This window comes from Garra rufa, chromosome 2, assembly GCF_049309525.1.
Source record: "Garra rufa chromosome 2, GarRuf1.0, whole genome shotgun sequence".
In the NCBI taxonomy this organism is placed as follows: Eukaryota; Metazoa; Chordata; class Actinopteri; order Cypriniformes; family Cyprinidae; genus Garra; species Garra rufa.
The window spans coordinates 21,096,275-21,116,473 of NC_133362.1; the positions used below are offsets into that span (position 1 = coordinate 21,096,275).

The 20,199-nt window shown below is 32.5% G+C and overlaps 1 protein-coding gene across 1 annotated transcript; it reads left to right on the plus strand.

The window, feature by feature from the left end:
• Positions 1-899: 899 nt before the first annotated feature.
• syt14a (synaptotagmin XIVa) lies at positions 900-18,387 on the plus strand. Its single transcript, XM_073834618.1, has 7 exons — positions 900-1,458; positions 2,583-2,807; positions 9,303-9,574; positions 11,389-11,838; positions 14,854-15,043; positions 15,548-15,604; positions 18,287-18,387. Exons 1-7 carry the CDS (start codon positions 900-902, stop codon positions 18,385-18,387), a joined length of 1,854 nt encoding a protein of 617 aa, XP_073690719.1.
• The last annotated feature ends 1,812 nt before the right edge of the window (positions 18,388-20,199 follow it).

The window sequence follows — 20,199 nt, forward strand, 5'->3', positions numbered from 1 at the left end:
CAGTTTGTAATGTCAATTGTAGTCATGTAGTGCCTTGCTGTGCTTTATATCTGTATGCCCAGTCAAGGGTAATGTCAAACTGGCAGTTTTTCATATCTCTGCTCTGAGGTCCTGTAGGGATTCTGGCCATGATTCCTCTGTCAGTCAAAGTGGATGTGAGGTCATTTACTTGTTATGCCAAAAAGCAGGACACCCTCTTCAGCTTACAACAGAGGGTATTCACCATTACACCCTGCCAGAAAGAAGCTCCCTCGTGGTGTTCGCTCTCTAAAAAAATATGAACAGAACTCCTTTGCCCTCTGTCTCTGGGGAACATCTACGTATATTTGCTGCCAAATGTATCAGACTGTAGTATTTGCTGGACGAAATCTCTGAACCTGGTGTCAGTGGTTCCCCGAACCATCTGCTGCATACATTACAGCTGCATAAACTACAATCATTATACATAATTACAATTATACATCGTTACATACGCACATCTGATTGCGCTCAAAAGCAATTTGCCTTTTTCCCGGTTTAGTCTGTGTGTGGTTTGTGGCTGATTTTTGGAAAAGCATAAATTGCTGTCATGATGATGTGAGATTTGACTTCTCTGACTTGCCTCACCTGTGTAGCAGTTGTTTGAGTCGGAGCATGCTGGGATATCTAACCTCCTAGGGGACTTTGTGTACTGTAATTTAGTTGCTTTATGAATCATGAGTTATTTAATGTGTTATTTAAAGATGATTTGTTTTCCTTTTTCTTGTTTCTTTCTTTTAGGTGTTCAGATCGTTTTTGTTTCAAATGTTTTTGCCATTTGAAGTAGTTATTAGCTAGATTTTTAGCATGCCCAGACATTCCCTAAAGCTTTTTATTAAGAATTTTGAAGTTCAAAATTCAAACTTGCCATCCATGGCACCATGGCTTTTTTTAAGAGCTTCCAGCAACGTCTTCCCTCTATGTCCACCATGTTGGAATCGGTGTCAGAAAAGGTTGATGATCTGGCTTATGCACTGAGTGACGTCACATTTACAGTGAGCGGAGAACTCGCTGAACATGTCAACACTATCATCCACAAAGTCCAGGCCGAGGAGCTGAAGAGAATTCGTAGAAAAGAGGCGGAAGAGAAGGAGGCTGTGGCACGGCAAGCCCAGGAAAGAGATCCTTTTCTGGGTAGGATTGAAATCCAGACCCAGGCTGCATCTGGCCTAGTGAAGGACCCTAAGCCTCAGACTGTAGTCAACGACACCAGTTCAGTGCTGTCCACTGAGACCTTGTCTACAGAACATGACCTCTTAGAGGCTCCTGACTCTCTGAAAGAAAAGTTCAAAGCGCAAAATGGTGACGATTCACCTGTGCTTCAACAAAATGGATCCTGTGTTAAAGAAAGAACTGAGTCCATTAAACTCAAAACATCAAGAAGCCAAGCAGATGGTTGTGAAGAGGAGAAATCTAGTAATAGTGAGAAACCTGCTGGAGGTGAGAGAATGAAGCTGCTGACTTTTCCCTCAATTATCTGAATCTCATTGGATGACTGTGGGCAAAAAGGGAGCCACTATCTTTTCTTGCTTAAAAATCCACCTGGATTCTTTCAAACTGATTTGGTCCATCTGATCTCTTCATCTGGTGGGAATAATCTCTGCTGCAGTCAAAATGCTGCTTTGCTTTCCCTCCTTTAAATCTCTCTATGGGAAGATTTGAACTTTCTGCGGTTGCTGACACCTAATATGTCTCTCTATTTTATGCTTTTCTCCCTGTCTCTTTTAAATTTTTCTTTCTGTGTAAAGAAATACAGAGGATTTGGTTTTCCTTCTTCAACATAAATTATTAATGCATGTAACTGGCGTTCTTGGCCTCTCAAACTGAATTTCCACAGATGTTAATTCATTATTACCTGCATGCTAGCTTCCCTATAAAGTGAGAATGTTTTTAATTGTTAAACTATATCGCCCTCTAGTGTTTGTGCTAAAGATTGGAGGAAAGTAAGATTAAAAATCAGTTTTGTGGTGTTTGCAGTATGGCAATGTCATACATTATCTGTAACATAATATACATGAATGCTTTTTTGTTGATTGCCCCTTTTTATTTAGGAATTTCTGTTATTCATTATATGTGAACTAGGACCACAAAACCATTCATAAGTTTGTTTCTTTTGATCATCTGAAAGCTGAATAAATTGAAAGTTTTCCATTGACGTATGGTTTGTTAGGATAGGGCAATATTTGGCCAAGATACAACTATTTGAAAATCTTGAATCTGAGGGTGCAAGAAAATCTCAATAATGAGAAAATTGGTCAAATTACACTGCATGAAACATGATCTTTACTTGATATCCTAATGATTTAATTAGACATAATAGCTTAAAATGTTAATATCGATAATGTTAACCCATACAACTTGATACTTAAAACTGGTTTTGTGGTCCAGAGTCACATATGTAGATCTTTTTACAATTACTGCACTAGTAATCTTTTATACATTTTCTCTTCTCATACCAGTGCTACAACATTTTGACTGTGATTAATACTTTCTGAAGTCATTTCTTCTTGTGCTCTACATACAAATGCATGTTCATGTTCTTCTCCTCACTTTCTTTGTCTCAGATAAGAGTTACGTGAATGCAGACTATCACTGCTCGTCTTCGGACAGCGATGATGAGGTGATTGGCCAGTACCAGGAGGCGGTGACTCGATCGCAGGGTCTCCGGGGTGGTTCAGCAGGGACCAACTCACGCAACCAGAAGGGCTATGGCTGGGACACACGGCAGAAATACTGCCCCCTAGCGGCTGAATATGATGGCTACAGCAGCGAGGCCTCAGCGGATGATGGTAAATTTACACCTACACAAAAAGCAGCTTTCTCACTCAGTAATTGTTTTTGGGGGGAGTTACTTTTCATTGGTGTGATTTAAATAAGTTTCAAGTAGAGGTGTGGGGTATTGACAAAAAAATGATATCTTGATATTTTCTGGGATTTTATTGATAATGATAATAGACAATATTTTGTGTATTATTGTGCTAATATCCTAAGGACTACTGTGGACTACTTAAGTTTATGACATTCTTCATATTCTCTGTGGTCAGTTCAGAGCAGTAAATTGAATCTCTTCCAATATTTGTAATTTGATTTTTAACTTTCATAGGCATATGTGCCTCATTTTTTAAGTCAAATTTTAACATTTTAATCAGTCAATCACAATAATAAGACATTTAGGATGTTACCAAGCAAATTAAATCAGGATCAACAAAATTAACTTTTGCAATGCAGAGGAAACACAGAAGTTGCATCTGAAGTGGCATTTAGATGCATTTACACACTGTTTAATACAGCTCAGAGAGACATGGAATTAAAGGGATAGTTTACCCAAAAATAAACATTCTGTTATTAATTACTCACCCTCATGTTGATCCAAACCCATAAGACCTTCATTCATTTTTGGAACACAAATTTTTGATGAAATCCGAGAGCTCTCTGACCCTCCTTAGACAGCAAGGGTCCTACCATGTTCGCAAAACATTGCTGTGAATGTGTTTGGAATTATTTTTGTTGGCGAAATAGAGCAAAAACAGGCAATATGGTGTCTAAAACATAAGTGTCTTAAAGGAGAACAAACATTTACAAATAATTTACTCACCCCCTCACCACCCTTTAGTCATTCAAGATGTTTATTCTTCAGTTGTAAATAAATAGTTTTTTGAAGAAAACATTTCAGGATTTTTTGCATTCCAAAATCCAAAATTTTGTGTGAATGCAGCTTCAAGGGGCTCTAAATGATCCTAGCCGAGGAAGAAGGGTCTTATCTAGCGAAACAATCGATTATTTTCTAAAAAGAAATGACAATTTATATACATTTTACCTTCATATGCTCGTTTTGTCTAGCTCTGCGTGTACTCTGTTCGAGACAGTTAGGATTTTCTCCTCCAACTTCAAAGGTTTTACCTTTAATAATAACCGATCGTTTCGCAAGATAAAACCCTTATTTCTCAGCTGGGGTCATTTAGAGCCATTTGAAGCTGAAGCAATATATGGAGAGAAATCTTGAAATGTTTCCTCAAAAAAATTAATTTTCTTTACGACTGAAGAAAGAAAGACATGAACATTTTGGATGACAAGGGGGTGAGTAAATTATCTGTAAAAGTTATTGTTTATTGAACTGTAGTATAAAATCAATATCACACTCTTCATGTGATATTGATTAACTATATTAAATTATATAAATGCAAATAGGAAGCCATGTACTAAAATAGGTTGCTGAATTTTTATACACTACCATTGAAATGTTAGGGATTTCATGTCTTTGAAAGAAGTTTCTTCTGCTCACCAAGGCTGCATTCATTTGATCAGAAATACAGTAAAAAAATGTAATTTTGTGGTGATATCACTAATTAAAATACATACCTGTTTTCTGCTTTAAAATATTTTTAAATGTGGTGGCAAAGCTTAATTTTAAGCAGCCATTATTCTCCAGTCTTCAGTGTCACATGATCCTTCAAAAAAAATCATTCTAATATGCTGATGCATGAAGCATTTCTTGATTTCAATTCTAAAATTTTCTTGATTATCATTGTTGAAAACAGTATTTGTTAGGAAGGGTTTTTTTTTTTTTTTTTGGTAACATAATGTCTTTAAGGGGACGGTTCACCCAAAAGTGATAATTTTGTCATTTAAGCAGACATTTCAATACACAAATACACACCCTTTGGTGTTATTCCAAACCTGTAAGACCTTCATTCATCTTCAGAACACAAATTAAGATATTTTAATACAATCTGAGAGTTTTACAACCCTGGATAGACAGTAACGCAACTACCACATTCAGGACCCAGAAAGGTAGTAAGGACATCATTGAAATAGTCCATGTGACATCAGTGGTTCAACCGTAATGTTATGAAGCTACAAGAATGCTTTTTGTGTGCGAAAAAAGACAAATAACCTCTTTATTCAACAATTTCTTCTCTTCTGAGTCAGCCTCTGCTGCTCGTTCATGAGAATTCATCAAAAATATCTTAATTTGTGTTCTAAAGATGAGCGAAGGTCTTACATGTTTGGAACGACATGAGGGTATGTAATTAATGACAGAATTTTGGAATTCATTTTGGGGTGAGCTATCCATTTAATGTCACTTTTAATCAATGTAATCTGCCCTTATCGAATAAAAGTATTGTTTTCTTTCAAAAAAAACAAAACAAAACAAAACAAATGTATTGACTGCTAACTTTAGACTGGTCAAGGCAACTAGAATGGAACCCAAATAAAACTATGCGTTCCATGACACTAGATGGCGCTGCTCAACTACTTATGCTCTCCTTAGGGATGTTTGTTTTTCACTGGAATTTTGGCATCTCTTCGTTTCTCTCTCTCTCTCTCTCTCTTTAAGAACACTCAGTAACAGACATGGTAGAAAAAACTCTGAATGAAACCTGTTTTCAATAAAAATAACTGTGGGTTGCTCTTTCTCTGGCAGCAGTGATTCTAACAGAGAGCAAAGAGTTTAGATCATGAGATATCAAATGAATCAGGACAGTTCTAGAAGAACACATTTTTGTATAAGAAGCCAGAATGCACTTTTTCTCTCTCTTTTTTTTTTTTAATACATAAACACTCTCTTACCACACACTAGTTTAACTCACAGCTACAGTATAAAGAAAGATGAGAAAACAGAGTAAGAGTTTTTCTTGGCTCTGTTCTGCTCTTCTAGGAAAGGGAGATTATCGTGTTTTTCTGTGTTTTGGATGTCGATGACGGCCTCTGCTTTTATATCCAACAGATACATGGCTGTAATATGATCATCAGTAATGAACAGGCTTAGGGTTATTTTTTTGTACTTGGCTATTTCGGTTGTCTGCTGGAATCATTGCCAATACTCCAGTAAACAGAGTAGAGAGATTACAGAGGGCTATGAAGAGAGAAAAAGAAGAAATGTGTCAAAGGGAAGTGCTGTCAGAATGAAAAAAGCAGGAAGCTGGTGGATATGTCTCTCTGATTTCCCCCCCTGTTTCTGTGAACTACTGCACAGAGAGACAGTTAGAGCCGCATGCTTTTCTCGTGAGCTGTTTTCCTGGAGGCAGGAGAGGCTATAGCCTCAGGCCATCTGTATAATACATGAGGAGCTAACACACACACACACACATTTACATACACTTACACTCATATTGCTTGAATGCTCGCAAAACTCACAACTCATACTGTGCGCACATACCGACAATCTTTCACTCATACAGTACATAACAAATGAGCTGAGTGTTTGTTAACTTGAAAATCAAGTTAAGTGAGCCGTAAATGTCATGTTACTAATCACTCGGTGAAGTCCTGATGATACTGAATATTATAGTTCTGACATCTATTCTGGCATTTAGATGAAATTGAAACATGAGAGATGTCTGACTTGAGAGTTGATCAAAACATCATTGAGATATAGGACAGAGTCTCATACACACAGACAGACATTTCTCTTGCTCTTGTTCATAGCCTGAGGTTGAAAATGCTGCAGTGTTTATGATCAAAGACGTCATTCAGCAATGAGACACAGAAGGCAAGCGGACGTGCTCCTCCGTCATCTTAATCATAGTGATGTTTCTTTCCTCCATCCTCGTTAAAAGTGAATTTTGCTTCTGAGTTTTTATCTTTTGTGCTGTCATATCTTGATGGTTCTCCGTTTTAGGATTATGAAATGTTTAAAAGAAAGAAATGCTGTGATGTAGAGAGGGAGAAGTAATATTTCTGATTCTGCTCTGTTTCTGGGTCATAAGTAAATTTGTGACATCGATCATGTGAACTCCAGATGTTCTCGCTTTCTTTGAAGCACTAGATGCTCTTTAGATTAATCTCAAATCATGCTGGAGAACATGTATCCGCATTTGGATTTGCACAAACAGTTCCAGTGCATGCTGGCATTAAAACATTATTAATAATCATCATCATCATCATCATCATCATCATCATCATTCCCATTACATATTGTATTATTAGCATAATAATTTGAAATTTTAAACTGCAATAACAGTTATTATATAATTCATAATATTGTTGTTTACAGATAATAATAATTATTATTATTATTGTTATTATTAATACAATTTTGACTACAAATTGTAATAGCAGCATATAAATTTGAAACTGGGAAATAATAATTATAATAAATAATTTCCTTTACATTTTGTGTTATCAGCATAATTTGAAACATTCAAATGCAAAAACAGTTTATTTTTGTTGTTAATATTAATAAGTGGTATTATTTATGTTAACAGTTTGTGATATTGTAATTTGTATTACATATTGTATTATCAGCATATTTTGAAAAGTTAAACCACAATATTATATTGTTCCTAAAAATAATAATAATAATTATTGTGTAGTTCATAATAATTATTACTGTTGTTTTCAGACAATAATAATAATAATCATTTTTAATACAAATTGTATTATCAACATAATTTGAAACTGAGAAATAATTAGTATTTTTTTTATTAATAATAATAACAAATTTCATTACATATGGTATTATCAGAATAATATTTTGAGAAGTTAAACCACAATATTATTTTGTTCCTAATAATAATAATGATTATTACTAATATTATTATTATTATTATTATTATTATTGTATAATTAATAGTAATTATTGTTTTTTTTACAGATAATATTAATAATAAAAATAATATTTTTTCAAACAAATTGTATTATCAGCATAATTTGAAACTGGGAAATAGATTTCAAATAGATAGTATTTTTTTATTAATAATAATAATAACAAATACATGTCCATTACATATTGTATTATCAGCATAATAATTTGAAAAGTTAAACTGTAAAAACAGTTTATTTTTGTTGTTAATAATAAAAATATTTTTATTATTATTATTACTATTATTTTTCGTGATAATACTTGTTTACAAATAACAAATTACTATACAAATTGTATTGTCAGCATAATTTGAAAATGGAAAATAGATGAATAATAATAATAATTTATACAATAATTTTCTTTACATATTGTGTTATAAGCACAATTTGAAAAGTTAAACTCCAAAATTATAATTATTATATTATTAAATAATATGTCATTTTTACTACAAATTGTATTATCAACAATTTGAAACTGGGAAATATTTTTTAATTATTAATAATAATAATAATAATACATTTTTATTACATATTGTATTATCAGGGTAATTTGAAAAGTTATTAAAGTTATTTGCATTTAATCAGTTTAGTTAATTTTTAGTTAATAATATTGAAGAATAATAATAATAATTGTTGTTTACAAATAAAACTTTTTTTTTCTTTTTTCTTTTTTTTTTTTTTACAAATTATCGGCATAATTTGAAACTGGGAAACAGATTAATAATAATAATAATAATAATAATAATAATAATGCTTTATTATATGTAGTAATCAAGTAACAACTGATGATTATGATTGACACTACTGTTTTCAGTTATTACGCTAATAATAAACTAAAGTTATATGTTTAAATTATTATGAGAAATAATAAAATATTATTACTGAGAACTGACATCTAGCAAGGGAGGGGGTTAAGAGAAAGTGGATAACAAATCCCCCACTTGAAAATTCACAGCATCAGCAATGTCTCTTCCCGATAGTCAGAACCAGTTATCCCAGCAGAAGTGTGTGAGTGTGTGTGAGAGAGAGAGAGAGAGAGAGAGAGAGAGAGAGAGAGAGAGAGAGAGAGAGAGAGAGAGAGAGAATGCGCTGTATTTATGAGATCGCTAAATCTTCCTGTCCTGACCAGCAGCATGTTACTATGGCAACAGCCACTTGGTTCATTCTCTTTACAGAGCAGTTTAACTTGTAGTGTGAATGCAGGTAAATCAGGCCATGAAACATGCTGATTTGTTTAATCTAATCATACACATACACAGCGATTTGTAGCTCTTGAAGGACAACTGAATGGTTTCTGAAGATGCAGGTGTAAGGGATAGTCTTATTATACACTGTCTGTAAAGTCAGGTTTTGACCTTTTCTTAAATTGAACTGAGGGTTTCAAAGAACCGTTCTTGTTTTATGCTTTACTAGAGAGCTTTGAATGCCATATAACAAAGTTGTATTATAAATTACAAGCCTAATAGATATCATTTTTGTCTCCTAAAAACACAAATGCTTCAGGTTTAGTCTCATGCGAGAATTGAGTTACTGAGAGCATGTGTATAAAGCTAAACTCAAAGTTACTTCAAGGAAACTTTCACCCCAGTTAATGCACTTTGTCAGCAATTTTTTGCCAATCTATGTCCCGTATTTTTGCTTTTTCATATTGCTTGAGAACACTGCTCTAAATGCATCTCTCTCACTTTTCTCCACATCAGTAAACTGTATTCAGCGAATGAGACGGACTCCACCATTGGATGAGCTGCAGCCTCCGCCCTATCAGGATGAGGATGGGTCACCACGCATGTCGTGCACGCCATCTGACCTGGGCGACGCCAAATGTGACCTTTCCCATGGGAGCGAGAGCCCCATGCACAGCTATGGAAAATGTCCAAGTGAGGTCAGCGGAGCACAGGAAACAGAGAGTTTCCTTAACAAGGGCTATGAAGAAGATGTGCCCAGTGACAGCACTGCTGTACTCAGCCCAGAGGTGTGTTTCAGCCAAAAAAAAATCTGTATATGCAAAAATTTACTACAAAGATGAATGGTCCTCGTTAGCAGGGGTCTCATGGACCTGTTTTGTTGGACTAATTTTCTGTTTTGTGTTGGGAGTCCAACTCACTTGGTGACCCTAGGTGAGAATAGACATGACCAATTAGTTCTTTAGGCACATTTTATAAAAAAACAACAACAACAAAACAAATATGTATAATTAATAAATAATTCAATGTATTTATTACATATTAAATATTTTTATAAATTAATATCTATACAAATTTTAAATAAAAATAATTCAATTAAAAAAATCTAATAATTTATTTAAAAAATAATGTGTGTGTGTGTGTGTGTGTGTGTGTGTGTGTGTGTGTGTATATAAACACAAATGTGTGTGTATATATATATATATATATACACTCTAGGAAAGATTAGACATAACCTAAGAATACCTATTAGTTCTTATGGGCATTTATTTATTATTGTAAAAAAACTAAAATGTAAACGTAAAAAACATAAAAAAAAAGTAATTAGTCATAATTTTATGAAAATATAAAAAATAAAGACCACATATAATTTGCAATTAATAAATGATTAAATGCATTTATTATGTGTTAAATATATATAGAAATGTTTAAATATATGTAAATTAATATGTATTATTTTTTTATTGAATTATTTTTAGTAATTAATCATGTAATTTTATTAAAAGAAATATAAAAAAGACCATTTATAATTTATAATTAATAACTGATTAAATGTATTGTATGTATAGAAATGTTTAAAGATATATATATACATATACATACATTGAATTGAGGGCCTTGAGGGAACTTTAAATATAACTTACAAAAAAGTATTTGTGTCTTTGATATTTTTCGTTGCAGTTCTTTATGCACATTTTGTTGTTAAAAAAACAATATATATTAGTATTTAATCATGTAATTTTAAAATAAAATAAAGACCAAATATAATTTCTAATTAATAAATGATTACATGCACGTATTACGTATCTACGTATTAAAAATATGTAGAAATTTTAAATATGTAAATTAACATGTATACAAATTGATATAATTTTTATAATTATAATTTTTATATTATGATTTATAAATATTTTATAAATATATATATTTATTACATTTTAAATATATATGCATTTTTAAATGCATATAAATTAACATGTATATAAACCTTACATAAAAAATATATTTTTCGAAAATATTTTCTAATTATTTATAAAATATTTTAAGAAATGTTTTACAATTTTCAAAATCCCTCAACCCACCCAGTTTAACAAGACATTTATTTAAATACATTCAGACTGTTTTATAGCGAGAAGCTCATTTTGATTGGTCTTTATTAGTTTAGTTTATAGGGCATTGCTGTCTCGTGTAATGAGCTGAAGTACTAATAGTTTCATTACCTTAACATCACATGCATACAAACACAGATGCAGGCACTAACGGCTTCACAATTTAATATGCATTCGCTGTAGACACCTCTGTAATAATTGATGTGTTTACAGCAGTGTGATGCAGCAGTGAACGTACTGAGCCACATCCTCTGTCTAACTTTGTTATATGAATGATAGCAATAGAAACCTTAGCCATCAATCATTAAAAAAAATATCTTCATCCATCATGGAATTTGTCACAGCTGTCTGTTTTAAGTATTTAAAGCACTCATATAAGAGCACATATAAATGTAAACTCCTGCACCAAAGTAATCTACTTACCTCAAGCCTCAGATGGTAACTGTTACTCCATCTAAATGTCTTCCTCTCCATCAAACATCTCACCTCTGTAGAATTTGTCTGCACGTGGATCGGCGGCTCAGCTTCCCAAAGGTTACGACCCTGAGCCTCTTGCTCAGTATGGAACTCTCGACGTCATCTTCGACTACGATTCGTCTGACCAGCGTCTGTCTGTCACGATAACAGCGCTGACGGACATTCCTTCTCTTAAACGCATGGGTAACATCTCCTGGCAGGTGCATCTGGTGCTGATGCCCACCAAAAAACAGAGGGCAAAGACCATCATCCAGCGTGGCCCCTACCCAGTCTTCACCGAGACATTTCACTTCAGCCATATCGAGTCGGAAATGATCGGAAACTACGCAGTCCGGTTCCGCTTGTACAGCATCCGCAGGATGAAGAAGGAGAAGGCTCTGGGAGAGAAGGTGTTCTACCTCACCAAACTCAACCTGCAGGGCAAGATGTCAGTCCCCATCATACTGGACCCCTGCTGCAACATACCTGTGAGTGTGACAAAATGTTGTCAAAAGATGTTGAACCTCATCAAGTTAGTGTTTTTAAGCCTTTATTCCAAAATATTGAGTCAATGCAGCAACAATTTAAACCAGTGGTTTTCAATCCTGGTCCTGGGGACCCACTGCTCTGCACATTTTGTGTGTCTCCCTTATTTAACACACCTGATTCAGATTGTCATCTCGTTAGGAGAGAGATCTATGTGCTGAACTGAGTGGCTGTATCCGAAATCGCCCCCTATACCCTCAAATAGGGCACTATTTGAGGGGACAGCCATTTTAAGTGGTGTTCGAAACCATAGTGGACGTTCTCGAGTGCACTCATTCAATCCCACAATGCACCGCAAAAACGAGTGTACAACCGATGTACGCTCAACAGCTAGAGATAACCCATAATGCACTGTGAGAGTCGCGCGCCGACTGAATTCCTGCGTCTCTCCAGACGATGGCGCCCGCAGCTGAATCATCCATCTGTTCATTTTACAACGCGCTCGTCCACTGCGTAATGCAGCGTACAACACAGGTACAAATTTGTTGTAAATTGATTATTAAATTGTTTAACCAAGGTTTATACATAAACTCCTTGACATAGTTCAAGATAAATCCTTTAATCTTACTACTCGAACTGTCCGTTTTAAATGATTGTTCAACAGTAAGCAATACTATGCAAAAGCGGCAGTCCTTCCGGTGCACTTAGTGTCCGAATTCACTCACTCGTTTTCATTCACTCCTTCAAGTGAACTGTACGAGTGGACTAATGTAGGGAATAGTGAATAGGGTATAGGGGGCGATTTCAGGATACAGCCAGTGTGTCAGATAAGGGAGACATACAAAATGTGCAGAGCAGTGGGTCCCCAAGACCAGGATTGAAAACCACTGATTTAAACAATATATTTGTGAACCTACACTACCAGTCAAAAGATTTTTTTTAATGTTTTTAAAGTATCTTTTGCTCCGCAAGCCTGCATTTATTTGATCCAAAGTACAGCTAAAACAGTAACATTTTGAAACATTTTTACTATTTAAAATAACTTTTTTCAATTTAAATATATATTTTAAAAGGTAATTTATTCCTATGATTTTAAAACTGAATTTATAGCATCATCATGATCCTTCAGAAATAATTTTAATCTTCTCATTTGCTGCTCAAAAACATGTAGTAGTATTATTATGTTTTGTTTTATTATTATGTTTCTTTGATAAATAGAAAGTTCCGAAGAACAGCGTTTATCTGAAATGGAAATATTTTGTAACATTGTAAATGTCTTTATCATCACTTTTAATCAATTTAGACCATCCTTGCTAAATAAAAGTATACTTTTTTTAGAATTTCTTTCCCATACCAAAAAATGGTATGGTGTATAATAATAGTGTATAAATTCTGATCTTTGGATATTTTTATTTATTCTTTCGTTCATTCTTTTGGATTCTTTCTATTCTATGTACTCAACTGTTTTAAATATTGATAATAATAATAAAAAAAAAATGTTAGATAAGCATATTAGAAGGATTTCTGATGGATCAAGTGACACATTTCACCAAGCTGCTTACTCACTAAAAACTCTCACAGATCATGTTAAGTCAGCCATTTTAAGACTTGTTTTCACATAAAGTGGTTATATATGTGTGAGTTGTTGTTGTATTTAATGATATCGATATTCCACCATTCCTCAATTACCCTCCACCAAACCTACCGCACGCTTTTAGGGGTTCTGTTAAAACTCAATGGGCTCTGGGGAAGCAAGAGAGACGTGGACTCCCACTGTAACGCTAACTACTGGTGTTGCTGTTGGACAATGTTTCTATTGAAACCAAGTGATTTATAGACTTTTTAATGTTATATTTTGTCTCCTCAGAGGAAACGCCCCTGATATACAGTTGAGGTCAAAAGTTCACATACACCTGAAAGAATCTGCAAAATGTTAATTATTTTACCAAAATAAGAGGGATCATACAAAATGCATATTTTTTATTTAGTACTGCCCTGAATTAGATATTTCATATAAAATACGTTTACACATAGTCCACAAGAGAAAATAATAATTTAGTAGTTAAAAATGACCCTGTTCAAAAGTTTACATACACTTGATTCTTAATATTGTGTTGAATGATCCACAGCTGTGTTTTTTTTTTTTGTTTTTTTGTTTTTTTGTTAGTTTTGTTTAGTGATAGTTGTTCATGAGTTCCATGTTTGTCCTGAACAGTTAAACTGCCCCCTGTTTTCAGAAAAATTCTTCAGGTCCCACAAATTCTTTGGTTTTTCAGCATTTTTGTGTATTTGACACAATGGCTGTATGATTTTCAGATCCATCTTTTTTACACTGAGGACAACTATTACTATTACAGAAGGTTCAAATGTTCCCTGATGCTTCAGAAGGGGGTGACAACTTTTTGAATTTGAAGATTAGAGTAAATTTAACTTATTTTGTCTTCTGGGTAACATGTAAGTATCTACCGTAGCTTTTGAAGGACAGTACTAAAGAAAAAATCTGTTAAAAATGTACACCCCTGGCTCTTACTGCATTGTGTTTCCTTCTGAAGCATCAGTGAGCGTTTGAACCTTCTGTAATAGTTGCGTATGTTGAAATAACAAAGAATTTGTGGGACCTAAAGGACTTTTCTGAAGAACAGCGGGCAGTTTAACTGTTCAGGACAAACAAGGGACTCATGAACAACTATCAGTAAACAAACAAAAAATAAATAAACAGCCGTGGATCATTCAGGGAACAACACAGCATTCAGAATCAAGTGTATGTAAACTTTTGAACAGGGTCATTTTGGTAAATTCAACAATTATTTTCTCTTGTAAATGTCTTTCATGTGAAATATCTTATTTAGGTCAGTACTAAATACAAAATAACATGCATTTAGTATGACCCCTCTTATTTTGGTAAAATTATTAACATTTTGCAGATTCTGCAAGGTGTATGTAAACTTTTAGCCTCCGTTGTAAATAATTAAATTACATAAGTAAAAAGTTAACCAAAGATTATGTGTGTGTCCCAGGGCAGTGAATCTCAGGCAAGCGTGTCAGATATGTCGTGCAGCGAGACAGCCTCGTCGTTCCCGTCTGCTGGACAGGGGTCGGCTCCGGAGATCCTGCTGGGGCTTGTGTACAACGCCACTACGGGACGTCTCTCTGTGGAGGTCATCAAAGGAAGCCACTTTAAAAACCTGGCAGCAAATAAACCTCCCAGTGAGTCCAGAAGAGAGTTCTTCTTTTTTTACCACCAGATCAGTCTTGCATTTCCTGTATCATCTTATATAAGGAACAAATAGTGTCACCTCTCACCTTTGACCCCAAAGGTGCTCCCTCTTTCTTTCTCTGTCCATAATTTTCAGTCACTCTTCTGATAAACGCTGTTAAACGTCTTCCTAACCTTCCCAAAGCTTCCGTCACACTTCAGTCAAAGAGCACAATATAAGAGCCTTCGGAAAGCACTCATAACTGCTCATAAACGTCACCCCATAAGTTTCAGATAGCGTTATGAAATGGTGATGAAGGCTGCATGTTTGTCTTATGCATTGGCCCTTAACCTGAAGTGGTGCAGTGTGCTTTATGAACACGTTACATCTGACCTAATGTGATTGAACCTTCAGACCTGCTCTTTTTCTCCTGCTGTTGTTGATATTCTCTCTCTTTCTCCCTGATGTCTGCCGATCCCCTCTGCTCTTGCTGTCACTCCTCACCTGTTGTCAGACGGTTTGTTCTGTTGTCTAAAGCACTTAATAGGTGGGCAGGTGTACATAATCCGAGGTGAGTTTTCTGTGGATAACTTCATCAGCATCGGACGCTGTTCATCCATGTTTTTGTTTTCACGCTTCCTCTCTTCATCATCGATCCTTGGTGTTAGCTTGGCGAACACTTCTACATGGATGTGGAAAATTTGAGCACAAATTAGTGTAAAACTTAATACAGGAGGAAGATTTAGAAAACATGTGCAGCATGTTATCCATTCAGTCTTCATCCATGGAGAAGGTTAAAACGCTGTTATTTTAGAAGTTATTTTCGATGGTATGCTGTTATTTTTTGTCCTCTATAGTGATGTTTGCATGCGTCCCCTAGCATGTGTCTTTTTCTTTAATGTTTTTTTTTTTTTTTTTTAAATACATTCGCTAGATCATTTGCGTTGATCATTTCGATTTTTTTTTACGTCATGTGACATAGTTGCCAGAAAGATGTAGAAATCTATGTAGATTTGTTGCCATGTGAGTGGTTCTTCTGTGTTTGCAGACTGTGAAAAATTTGAGTATTTATTTGGCTCTCACCATTAACTTAACATATTATTGTTTAAAATTGTTTTTTTATTTGATTTTCTTTTTTTCATTTCCCAAGTGTTATTATTATTATTATTATTATTATTAATGTAATAAGTCTTTATTATTATATTTATTTTAATAGTAATAATAATCAAATAATATTATTATTAATTAATAATCAAATTATAATAATATATTTTAATTTGCTATAAAATATATAAATTAATATAAATATAAATTAGTCTTAACATGGTATATGTTGTATACATTTTATACATGTATATACAAATCACTTTTTTTATTTTTTTATTTTCCCTATTATTATTATTATTATTGTTTATTATTATTACTTCATAAAGTTTTATTGTTGTATTTATGATTTTATTATTCATATTAACAATAATATTATGTTATTATTTTGAAGTTTTATTTTATGTAGATTTTTTTTCCCTAATATTATTATTAATTTCATAAACTTTTATTGTTATATTTATGATTTCAGTGACAATATAATTTTGAAAATGCTTTTTTATTTAGATTTTCTTTTTCCTAATATTATTATTGTTATTATTATTAATTTCATAAACTTGTATTGTTATAATAATGATTTTATTAGTATTAGTATTAATTTCATAATATTATTACTTTCATATTTTGATTTGGCTTTATTTCAGTGACAATATTATTTGGCAAACAGTTTCATTTATTTTTTTTCCTAATATTATTATTGTTGTTATTATTAGTAGTAGTATTATTAATTTGGTAATATTATTATTATTTCAACATTTTTGCTTTGGCTTTATTTCAGTGACAATATACTTTTGAAAATGCTTTTATTTTATTTGGATTTTCTTTTTCCTAATATTATTATTGTTGTTATTATTAAATTTCAGAAACTTTTATTGTTAAATTTATGATTTTATTAGTAATTTCATAATATTATTATTTTCATATTTTGGTTTGGCTTTATTTCAGTGACAATATCATTTTGAAAACTTTTTTTTCCTAATATTATTATTGTTGTTGTTGTTATTATTAATTTCATAAAATTATTATTTTGCTTTATTTCAGGGAAAATATAATTTTGAAAACTGTTTTTATATTTTTCCTAATGTAATTATTATTATTATTATTATTATTATTATTATTAATTTCATAAACTTTACACGTTATATTTACGATTTTATTATTATTATTATTAATTTCATAAACTTTACACGTTATATTTATAATTTTATTATTATTATTATTATTCATTTCATAATATTATTATTTTGGTTTGTCTTTATTTCAGTGACAATATCATTTTGAAAACTTTTTTTTCCTAATATTATTATTGTTGTTATTATTAATTTCATAAAATTATTATTTTGCTTTGGCTTTATTTCAGTGACAATATAATTTTGAAAAGTTGTATTAAATGTTTTTTCCTAATATAATTATTATTATTGTTGTTATTATTAATTTCATATAATGTTTATAAAGATAACATAAAGTTTATTTATGGTTTTATTAGTATTATTATTAATTTGATAATATTTTGCTTTGGCTTTATTTCAGTGAAAGTATTATTATTATTTTTTTACTGAAATATAAATTAGTCTTAAACATGGTATGTTTTATACATACATGTAAATACATATATATACATAACATTTGTGAAACAATTACTTTGTCTCATATACATTCCCTAGATTAATAGGCTCAGCATAGATACATGCTGACAGATATGTAATCCTAGCCTAAAAGTTAAAACTACAAAAGTGATTGTCTATAAATACCTTTAGCAATGCAGATGACCAGGATTTCAGTCAATGGGACGTACTGTAGACTACTAGAGGTTGATTTCTGTGGCTTTGACAGGAAGTGTTCAGATTCCTGAATAACTGCATCACAGTCTAATCAACCCTCTTAACCGTTAATGAAATCCTTTCACATTCAGCTTGAGGAGCTGAAACTGATTTCTTCAGTGTCAGGTATGAATCTCTGTTCCCATCTCCGAAATCAGCGCTTCTTTAGCTCGGCTCTTCTATTAGTTGGAAAAATAGAGGAGAGTGAAACATTTTCTTGAAAGCGCAGCAGGATGACTCCACAGGAAGCCCGCACTCGATGACTCGTGGAACAGAACCGCCGCCCTGACACAAAGACACAGACAATACTAACGTCTGTTGTATTGTAGTGTATTCAGGCAGGGCAGCAGAAAGCACGCTCACAGGAGTTCAACTGCGCTCTGAATTAAACCCGGTGAAAGGCCTTGAGCTACCGCAGAGTCTGCTCTGAATGCATCCGTAGAGTCGCAGTTGAAAAGGTTCTGAAAGGGGAAGACAGAGGAGTGATGCGGGACTCAATTATTAATCAGTGAGCATTGATTCGTGCCGAGCCTTAATGCAAAAAAGAAACTGAATGGCCCATTTTCAGCCAATAAATTTCATCCTGTATTAATGAATGGAATAATCAATTGCTTTTCAGATAAATTGAGAGATTGAAGCGTTGCCAGGCTGCGTTCAAAACCTCCATGCTGGCAGAGGAAGTGTACCACAATGTTATATCCTGTTACTTCACTTCCAATTAACTTCCTCACTTCCAAACCTACACCTTTGTTATTTTTGGTATTATTATACTTCCATTTTTCAAATCAGAATTATTTTCTTGTTTTGCAGTAAAAATGTATATAAAATTATGTCACTAACACTGAGACCTTTTTCTTGTTTTTAAGAATAAATGTTACAAAACTCTGTGAAATTTACCATTAAAAACTATTTTCTCAATCGGTAAAAATAAATGTATATTCTTTTATATTTTATATATATATATATATATATATATATATATATATATATATATATATATATATATATATATATATATATATATATATATATATATATATTATTTTTTTTTTTTATAAACATTAGACAATATTAATATTTTAATTATATCTTTCTTATAAAACAAAATCAAAATACTGATTAGCAAAATTTCATAAAAAAACAATAATAATCAATCAATTTTTAAAAAATAATTGTGACTTTTTAAATCACACAATTCTGACTTCTTTTCTTACAATTGCATGTTTCCATCTCGCAATTTTGACTTTTTTTATCCTAATTATGAGATATAAACTCGCAATCTAAATTGTGAGATATGAACTTGCACTTCAACATTTTTATCTTTTATATCTTTTGACTTTTTTCTCAGAATTGAGATCAAGGAGGAAAAAATCGCAATTGCAAGATATGAACTCGCAATTCTGAGTTCATATCTTGCAATTCTGACTTTTATTCCCAGAATTGTTATAAATGTGCAATTCAGAGAGAAAAAAATCACAATTGCGAGATATAAACTTGCAATTCAGAGGGGAAAAAAAATCTAAATTGTGAGAAATAAACTCACAATTCTAAGAAAATTTTAAATGGAAAGTTTGTATCTTGCAATTTATTTTTCTCAGAGTTCTGAGATATAAACTTGTAATTCAGAGGGGGAAAAAATCGCAATTGCGAGATTTTAAACTCGCGATTCTGAGTTTATATCTCGCGATTCTGAGTTTATATCTCGCAATTCTGACTTTTTTCTTAGAATTATGAGATATAAACTTGCAATTCTGAGAAAAAGAATCACAACTGTGAGATATAAACTCACAATTCTATGAGATATAAACTCACAAAAGTTTATATCTCGCAATTCTGACTTTTATTCTCAGAATTTATATAAATGTGCAATTCATAGAAAAAAAAAATCACAAGTGCAAGATATAAACTCGCAATTCCGGGTTTGTATCTCGCCAAACTTTTTTTCTCTGAATTGCGTGATATAAACTTGCAATTGTGAGATATAAGATATAGAAGAGATATAAACTTACAATTCTGGGGAAAAAAGTCAGAATTGCACATTTATATTTCGCAATTCAGACTTCATAACTTGTAATTGCAAGTTTATATCTCACAATTCTGAAAAAAAAGTATGATGTAAACTCGCAATTACATTTTTTTTATTTCAAATTTATTCTTTACTGATTTAATCATAAAAGTTTAAGGACTACTGGTCCATAGTATGAAGTGTTCACTGACTGACATCCTGTTTCATCCCGTTTCA

Coding starts and splice junctions, on each gene's coding strand:
- syt14a (XM_073834618.1), top strand. CDS start 900: ATGGCTTTTTTTAAGAGCTTCCAGCAACGTCTTCCCTCTATGTCCACC. Junction 2,808..9,302: donor CGAGGCCTCAGCGGATGATG/GTAAATTTACAC, acceptor TCTCCACATCAG/TAAACTGTATTCAGCGAATG. Junction 15,044..15,547: donor GGCAGCAAATAAACCTCCCA/GTGAGTCCAGAA, acceptor ACCTGTTGTCAG/ACGGTTTGTTCTGTTGTCTA.